Source organism: Geosmithia morbida (assembly GCF_012550715.1).
Source record: "Geosmithia morbida isolate 1262 chromosome Unknown scaffold_0, whole genome shotgun sequence".
Taxonomy (NCBI): Eukaryota; Fungi; Ascomycota; class Sordariomycetes; order Hypocreales; family Bionectriaceae; genus Geosmithia; species Geosmithia morbida.
In genome coordinates, this window is record NW_023336187.1 from 972,050 (window position 1) to 981,146 (window position 9,097).

Here is a 9,097-nt window from a genome sequence, read left to right on the forward strand (position 1 = left end):
AGCGCTAGCGTACTCTACCTTCCAGTGCCTCTAGCAGCATCTCGCTGTACGGATCAAAGGTACCTATCGAGCAACAAGCTTCTGCTATCCAGCAATCAAATAGGTACCTATACATATTAATAAGGGGAAGGGTACCTGGATTTTTGAGGTGGCCCCGTACCGTCTTCGATGTAACTTTTTCTTCCCGTCTTCATACCCTATTTTACAGTCTTCTTCATACTATATATATATATAGTGTGTGCGTGTGTGTGCGTGCGTGTGCGTGTGTGTGCGTGTGTAAGCAAGATTGATCCTATCCTACCCAGCTAATCCTACTATATATATAAAAAAGACCATTGTGCTGTGGTACATTGAGCATGAGGTTTGGTAGGAAAAGGTGTTTACATATTTTTTTTTCTGGCTGCTGATTAGGCCAAACTAGACTCCAGATCAACCGGATATTCCGTTACTACCACTACTACGAGCACTACATGTAGGTACTATAGCCTATATGTACTAATGTCGAGGTAATACGGTAATACTCGCAATACTCGTAATACTCGTAATAACACTCGATACTCCCTTAAACGCTGCCACTAATAATCACTAGGACTAGCAGTGCTAATAGTAGTAATAATAATATTCGTACGTAGTAGCATGTACTCTCACTACAGGTAATATTAGTAGTCATACCTCGTACTCCAAAATGATACTGGACCGTTTTTGGCCGTGGCTGCTGCCCACTATTACCGTGATTTGCAAACCGCCGGCCCGCTAGCCCACACAACGCGACATCCCCTAATCCCCCTCCCGGCCTCCCCTGGCAACCTACAGGTTACCACCCAACCAGCCCCCCCCCCCTGTGGCCTCTGCTTTCCTCTCGACTGGATGCCAACACCACCTCCAGGTGGCACCGAGTTCACACTCTCTCTAATCTTCGTTTCCAGTCGCTGCAATCTAGTGATAATTGCTCGTATCCTTTTCGCTGCTTGTTCCATATTACAAACCCTCATCCTTCTCCCCCGTCCTCTCCTTCGTCATCTCCGGCTGCCTCGGCCAATCCACGTAACCTCGACGATCCCGAAACACCGCTTCTTTGCTGCCCGATCGCCACTACCGACCGCCCCCCCTCCGGCAAAGAGACAAAGAGAGGCATGACAGGCCAGGTGCCCGCATAGCTCCCTCTCTCGCTATCCTGCCAGTGCCGCTTTGTTCCCTTTCTCACCCTGATCACCCTCTCGGATACCGTTTCTCTATCCTCCTAGTCGCCTCTTTGACGCTCGCACCTGTCGTCAACCATCACCGCCACCGCAATTAAGCCCCCCACCACCCACGGTCGGCTTCGTCTCTCCTGAGGCGCTGCGTGCTGAGCACGAGTGACTCGCCCGCCATGTCCTCCGTAACCGACGAATACCTAGACGGCCAGCTCACCGATAACGAAGATGTGTTCCCCTGCAAGGGATGTGGAGAGGTATAATGACATCTCGTCGCCGCCTGTGTTGTTCATCGTCATGGCTGACCGTACTGCACCGCTAGATTCTCGAGGAAGGAAAAGCCTTTGAGCTAGGTATGTTGATGACACCTTCTACCCATCTGCATCTTTTCGCCAGGCGTGGGAGCGCGCCGCTGCTTCTGGCCACTGTCGCATTCTCGGAGCCGCTGTGCCCAGCATGCTGTCCAGACGTGACGCGTACGGATGCCGCTGACAACTGTCCCTAGCTGGCAACCGATGGCATCTCGACTGCTTCCGCTGCAACTCGTGCGGTACCCTCCTCGACTCGGATGCCAATCTCCTCCTCCTTGGTGACGGCTCCCTCATATGCAACAATTGCACATACACCTGCAGCGCCTGCAATAACAAGATCGAAGACCTGGCCATCCTCACCGGTGACCAGGCCTTTTGCTCTACATGCTTCCGCTGCCGCAACTGCAAGCGCAAGATCGATAACCTCCGCTATGCCAGGACGTCGCAGGGCATCTTTTGCATGCAATGTCATGAGACGCTAATGGCTAGAAGGCGGAAAAAGTCCAAGGCTGCCGCGGCCAACAAGAGTCGAGACTTGACGGCCCAGTTACCAGTCATCACAGAAAAGTCGCTTCCCGCACTGCCCCCCAATGTGATACCCAACAACGCCTTCTCGGACGAGAGGGTCGATCCCGAGCCCGACACTCCTACAGACATCTCGCCACGCCCTCGCGGCAGCCACCGACACACCGACTCGAGGGGACCATCGGCAAGATCCCCTGAACGCCAGCAGAGGTCCGAAGGCCTCGGCTTGTCACACGCCCGCAACGACCAGGGCTCGACCGTCGTCGGCAACGACAGCTCGGGTGACGACGGCTTCTTCATCCCCGTCGCCTTGGATCCGAGCCCAGCCCCGAGCCACACGGCCACTATGGGAGACTCTTCCCGAAAGGAGCAGCTGCTCCCCAAGTCGTCATTCGCCGACAAGCGCTCCGATTCGCGCACCTCGACACCTCACATCGCCTTCCAAGAGAATGGCCGCCAGCATTCCGACCACAGCCTGAAACAGTCGGGGTCACTGACGCGCAGCCTCTCGAAGCAATCCAAGGGTTCCCAGAAGTCGAAGCAGTCGCCCGACGATCACAGGTCTCAAGATGTTTCGGCCGTCAAGAAGTCTGGCGTATCACCTAGCGACAGCTCGTCTTCCTCTCAGGTCGAATCACGGAAGACGAGCGATGACACTACACCGCAGGAAAGCCGTAGAGAGTCGGGGGGGGCCACGTCAAAGTCGACACCTCGACCGGAAAATACCAGGGCGATCCAGAGGAAGCAGCTACCCAAGGACAGTCCCACGGCGGCCGTCATGGCTGAGCAGAGTAACTCTGGCAGCTTTATGCAACCTCGGGCCGCACCCGCCGCACCTGTCGCCAACAACAACGCCAACAGCAATAGCAATAAGAAGGAGGCCGCAGATGGGTCGGAGCCCAAGACGTCGCCCAAGCTGCCTAGATGGAGCAGCGGGGGTGACTTCACTCTGGACGAAGACATGGCTAGGATCATGGGCTCCGACCAAACGTCGTCCTTCATGATGAAGCGCGCCTCCAACGCGACCAGACACGGCCGCACCGCCAGCGTCGAGTCAGCAGCTGCACACCCGTCGCGAAGCGGCCACAGCCGAAGTGTCAGCGATACAGCCGGCAGCTCCGTGTCCGCCCAGTGGCCCGAGCTTGGAACGGCCGATGTCGACATGGATGAGGAGAGCGACCAGGTGCCCGAGATGGCGACGCCGGTCTCCACCTCTCCAGACGAGGATCCTGCTGTCCTGAGACGCCAGCTGAGAAGTTCGGAGCAGCGCGTGGCAGACCTCGAGAGGCAGTTCAACTCGGAGCATGACCTCAAGAACCTCAACAAGAAGCTGATTGAGAAGAGGAAGACGGTATCGGTCCTCGACACGCAGACGGAGATCATGATCCGCCAGCTCGAGGTCCTGGCAGGCTACGTCGAGAAGGGCAAGGACACCAAGGCACCCCTCGACCCCCGTCAGCTCGAGGAGTCGGCCATCAAGGAGTTTGTCCAGAAACTGGAGAGCGTTCAGGTGTCCCTGTCGGAGGAGATCGAGCAGCTCCACGAGGAGCGCGACAGGCTCCTGGAGGAGAAGAACAACGCGCTGGCCGACAGGGACCGGGCCCTGGTCGAGTTCGAGCAGCTGTCGTCTAAGAATGCGCAGCTCGCCGATATGAACAACGACCTCACGCACCAGCTCCAGGAGCGTTTCAAGAACAGCTCCATCGATCCCAGGGCGCTCAACGGCCTGGGTATCTACAGCGAGGGCAAGCACGGCACCGCATCGTCCATCAACCTGGACTCGTCGAGCACGACGACGGGGCCGACGTTGGTGGCAGCCGACGAGGACGGCTACGTCGAGTCCGGCCCGACTGTGGTGCAGGTCCGCAAGGGCCAGGTGAAGAAGTTCAACTGGAAGAAGGGCTCCAAGGGCTTGGCGCAGAACGTGGCCAAGGGCGTTAACAGGGCCGTTGTCGCCTTCCAGCAGAACGACCGCGGGGAGCGCATCCCTGCGACCATGTCGGGCGGCGACATTGGCATGCCATACAACACGACGGTGACGGCCATCGAGGCGCCGCCGCTGAACATGGGTCAGACGCCACAGTCCAACAGCGCCAACAACATCCACGGCGGCGTCGTCGTCAACGGCTACAACAACCAGGCCCTGAAGCCCGGAGAGCACGGCCGCCAGGGCTTCGGCTTCTTCAGCAAGAAGCACACGATGCCCAAGTCGCCCTCGGCCATGAACGTGACGACGGCGCCTGCCACCGCCGACGCGTCGACGACGTTGTTCGGGTCCGACCTGACGGAGCGCGCCGACTTTGAGCGCCGGCAGATCCCCAGCGTGGTGACGCGCTGCATCGAGGAGGTGGAGCTCCGCGGCATGAATCAGGAGGGCATCTACCGCAAGACCGGCGGCAACTCGCAGGTCAACGCCATCAAGGAAGGGTTCAACAAGGACGAGGACTTTGACATTTCCGACCCGGACATGGACATCACGGCTGTCACGAGTGTGCTCAAGCAGTACTTCCGAAAGCTTCCGACTCCCCTCCTCACGTACGACGTGTATGACAGGGTGCTCGAATCGAACGGTATGTCAGACCAGGCACCTCCTGCGCACCACCACACATCTTCAGCGGAACTGACAGGCGATATTGTAGGTGTCGCCGACGAGACCGAACGCTGCAACCACCTACGCAGGACGTTTGCCACTCTGCCAGAGAGGCACCGTGACTGTCTTGAGTTCCTCATGTTCCATCTCGACCGCGTGGCCCAGCGACAGAGTGAGAACCTGGTACGTTTCCCCCTATCAATCTGCTCACTCCTCTCTTCATGTGCCTGGACCCAGCGCTGACATATCCCAGATGACTCCCAAGAATCTGGCCGTGGTATTCGCTCCTACTCTCATGTTCGACCGAAGCATCGAGCGTGAGATGACGGATATGCATGCCAAGAATCTGGCTGTCCAATTCGTCATTGAGAATAGTCGAGTCATTTTCTCGGAGGCTTAAAAAAAATCTTCTCTATCTCTTCTCTTTCTTCTCTTTCTCTCTTTCTTCTCTTTCTTTCGTCCTTCCTTCTCGTCTTCAACCCCCCAAACAAAATGACGATGCTCTTCTTCTCATCTGGACTTTTCTTCTCTATCCCCTTTCCATCCTTGCCATGATTGATTGGAAACATATTCCCCCATTTGCAGCAGCAACAGCAAAAATACTTAGAACCTGGAGGGTTCAAAAAAAAAAGAACAAGGAGGATATGATAGGGCAGGAATAGATTCTCTGTCTTAACGTCGTCATTTTTCCCCCAACGATTTGTTTTTCTTTTTTTCTCTTTTTTTTTTCTCTTTCTCATTTCTTTCTTTGGTTGTAAAGGGGGCTTAGGGAAGGGGTTTTGGAAGCACCTTCTTTTTTATTTTTATTTTTATTTTTTTTACATTTCAGGCTCGAAACCTTGTTTTTTTTTTACCTCTTCACTTCTTGCAATCGGTACATTTCTTACATGTCCAATTTTACGAACGCTTTCTATTTCCCTTCCTTTGTGCAGCAGCAGCAGATTTTTTTATCACATTTGTTTTTCTTCTCTTTGAAATGGAATTTGAAGAAACCCTTTTTTGTCTTCTCTCCTGTTCCCTTGCTTTTTTCTTTTTTATCACATTCTGAAATCATACCAAGTGCCCATGAAATTTTAGACAAGGAGTACGCGTAGAAGATAGAACGAATGAAAAGTGTTGTACGGTAATATTATTACTTTTTTTTTTTTCATTGTACTCCATTTTCCTCACTCTCCAAACATGATAGGGGAAAAAAAGGGCTATTATTAAAAAATTGGAATAATGTATAGAGGGGGTGTTTTTTCAAGACCCCCAGGACGAAGAAGACGAAGAAAAGGGGGGGAAAGATGTGACGCAGGACGTGAAGCCTAGGAGGACATACTTGGACGCTAGGTGTTATCTTGTTTCTCTTTTCTTTGTCGCGGAAGTAAAAAGAAGAAGAAGAAGAGGTATCAAGAAGAGCCAAAGAAGAGAGAAAAACAGGAACGAGATAGATCGTGGAAAGGGGGGGAGAGAACATCAAGAGAAGGGGGGCGCACCAGTTGTGAGTGAAGCCCTGACCTTTCGAAAAACAGCATACAGAGCCCTGTATACCCGGAGCGGAGCAGGATTCTACTTCTGCTGTTCGCGCTGCTTCTTGACGATGTAGTACGTGATCAGGCTCTTGGGGTCATCCTTGACCGACGACAGGGCGTCCCAGAAGCGAGCCTCACCCACGCACGTGTGCAGCGCCACGCAGAGCTGCACGGCATCCATGCGCACGCGGGAGTCGGCCGAGTCGAGGCACCGCGTCGTCAGGGTGGACAGCGCAGACAGGTCGCCCTCGTTGAGGGGGAGGGTAGACGGAGCAGTGGCAGAAGCCTTGTCGAGCAGAGACTTGATGATCAGGAGACCCATGCTCAGCGCGCGGCAACCCTCGGGCGAGGAGTCCGAGTAGCCCGCCAGCTTGGAGCACAGCACCACGACGATCTCGCACGCGTCGCCCAAGGACGCCAGCTCGGCCGACAGGACCTCGAGGCCGCTAACGATGTGGGACCTGCCGTCGTATGCGCTGCGCGTGCGTACCAGGGACACGAGGCAATCGGACACGTGGGGGCGGAAGCTCTCCGGATCCCGCGTCAGCAGGAGCTTTATCGTCGTCAGGATCTGCGCCTTGACGTCCTGCGACTTGTCCGACGCCGTGCCCTCCATCGGGTCCTCCAGGTACCTGAACAGTCCCATCAGGAGCCTCTCCATCTTGGCGTTGCCCAGCACCATCTTGCTGTCGCGCAGCAGACTCTGCATCCTGCGGAACCCGTGCACCTCGAGCGACCGCGCCTCAATCTTAGCCAGTCCGCTGTCCACGAGACGCAGATTCTGCTTCGTCTTCTCGGGCGACTCCATCGCCGCCCCCGGCTCGGCGAGTGTCGCGTTCTGCTGCTGCTGCTGCTGCTGCTGCAGGATCGCGGCGTCCTCGTTGACCGGCTTGTCTTCCAGCACAGGGCCCGTGAACGTTGGTTTGGGCGTCGTGGGCTCCCCGACAAACGGGTCCTCGTACACCTTGAGGGGAGGGCCCGCAGGTGGCTGGGGCTTGAAGTCGGGCTCCAGCTCCAGCACGGCCACGACGGGCGTAGTCTCCCTCCCTGGCTGGACCGGCGGCTGCTGCTCCTGTTTCCCCTCCTCTTGGCTGGCTGGCTCTGCCACGGGCGGTGACATCGGCGGCTCGAGAGGCTCCACCGCCTCTTCCTGCAGCTGCTTCTGCTCTGCCCTCGCAGGGCTTCTCGGCACAGGAGCGGACTGTACGGTCTTGAGCTTGGCCGGACTCCCCCTAGGAGACACGCCGCTGGCGGCAGCAGCAGCTCTGAACCTCGCGGTGGAAGGTGACGGGATACTAGACTCGCTGGCGTGCGACTGGTGTCCGGGCCTGGTGCGCGGGGCCGCCGTCCTCTTGGGCGTGGTGTCCTTGGACGCCGGCTGCTTAGGCACGGCGGCCTTGGACGGCCTGACAAAGTTGGAGGGGCTGTCGGCCTCCATCGAGGAAGGTTGGTCACGCACCGAGTAAGGGCCGGCGGTAGCGGGGCGGGGCGCCATCTCAGGACGTCTCCTGGCGGGGCGCACCGGAGCCATGGACATGCCGCCGGCATTGACGGAGACGGTGCCAGACTCCGGGCGGGCTCTCGCTGACGGTTTCGTCGCGGCGCTGGTTGTGGCGGTGTCGTTCGTCTTGCTGTCGGACGTCTTGCTGACAGCCGGCGAGATCTGGGCCATGGCCGAACCGGGACGAGCGGGGAGCTTCTTCTTGGCGTCCATCATGGCCCTCTTCTGGGCCGACACGGCCTCGCGCAGTCCGGGCCTGCTGGCGGTGCTCTTGGACAGGCTGGAGCCGGGCCGGGCAGCGGTGGACGCCCCACTGCTGGCGGCGTCGGGGTTTCCGGGGTCCTTGTTGAGCAGCTTCTGGGCGGTGGCGTCGAGGTTGTCCTTGATGGCGTCGGCGCGGGCGGGCCACACGCTGTGGTAGACCCAGAAGGTGGACCGCATCTTCTCCCTGACGGCAGGGTTCGGGTCGCCGAGACACTTTTTGATGCACTTCTCCATGAGATCGACGCCGCCCGAGTGCTCCATCTGAGCACGGTGGCCGGCCTCCTTCTTGAGTATCGTCTTGAGCCAGCCGGTGACGTAGGTACGAGGCTGGACGTTCTTGTCCTGGCAGGCGGCCCAGACATGCTGCATCAAGCGCTGGTTGTACGAGACGTTGGAGATGATGATGTCGACCGTCTGGCAGGCCTGCTGCGAGGCAATCTTCTTGGTAGCGGCGCACAGTTTGATGAGGGTCTGCATCAAAAGCTCCACCAGGGGGTCCATGGCCGGGCCGAGGGTCATGGCCAGATCCTGGACGAGGGAGCAGCCTTCCTTGGAGAGGCTGGTCCTGAGCGAGGTGACGGCCTTGATGATGCCGTCCAGCATAGCGCGCAGACCAGGGACGAAGGTGTCGAGGAAGTCGGACGGGGCGTTGCCGGCGTTGAGTCGGCGGAGGGTGCCCACGCTCTCCTCGCGCTTGCTCCAGTTCTGTTCCGTCTCCTTACCCTCGAACCACCAGGCCATCTCCTTGAATATGTCGTCGAGTTCTCGGTGGGTGTTGACGTACTGGGGCTCGACACTGTCAGCCCGGGGAGGTTCGGCGGCCGGGGTGACGGGACGCTCCACGGCGGAGGACGTGCTGACGGCGAGGGTGGAGCGCGCGGGCGGGGCGTCGGCGGGGGTCCCCGGTCGCGAGGTAGACGGAGTCAGGGACTTGACGATAGCCTGCTCGATGGCGGGCCGGACCTTGAAGTTCTTCAGCTGACGCTTGAGGTCCGACTTGGCACCGTTGGGGGCGTTCTTGAAGAGCTCGATAACAGTGGCCTTGGCAAGGTCGCGCACCATTCCGTCGGCGTCTTCGAGGAGGTCCATGAGCAGGGGGACGTAGGTGCGGAACTGCAGGCCGTGATCTTTGTGTGCCTAGATTTCCGTCATGCCGACTGTCAGCTTTCCGTCTCTCTCTCTCTTCTCTCTCTCTCTCT

The 9,097-nt window shown here is 57.7% G+C and overlaps 2 protein-coding genes across 2 annotated transcripts; one reads left to right on the plus strand and one right to left on the minus strand.

Moving 5' to 3' along the window:
- Nucleotides 1–1,369: 1,369 nt before the first annotated feature.
- On the plus strand, nt 1,370–5,019 carry GMORB2_0317 (uncharacterized protein; the record flags this gene model as incomplete). The annotated part of the gene is made up of 5 exons (XM_035462303.1): nt 1,370–1,450; nt 1,516–1,546; nt 1,699–4,599; nt 4,657–4,802; nt 4,873–5,019. The coding sequence occupies 5 exons, from the start codon at nt 1,370–1,372 to the stop codon at nt 5,017–5,019; spliced, it is 3,306 nt and encodes a 1,101-aa protein (XP_035325233.1).
- A 1,151-nt stretch (nt 5,020–6,170) lies between these two features.
- Nucleotides 6,171–8,987, minus strand: GMORB2_0318 (CLIP-associating protein 1/2; the record flags this gene model as incomplete). The annotated part of the gene is made up of 1 exon (XM_035462304.1): nt 6,171–8,987. One exon carries the CDS (start codon nt 8,985–8,987, stop codon nt 6,171–6,173), a length of 2,817 nt encoding a protein of 938 aa, XP_035325234.1.
- Nucleotides 8,988–9,097: the final 110 nt, after the last annotated feature.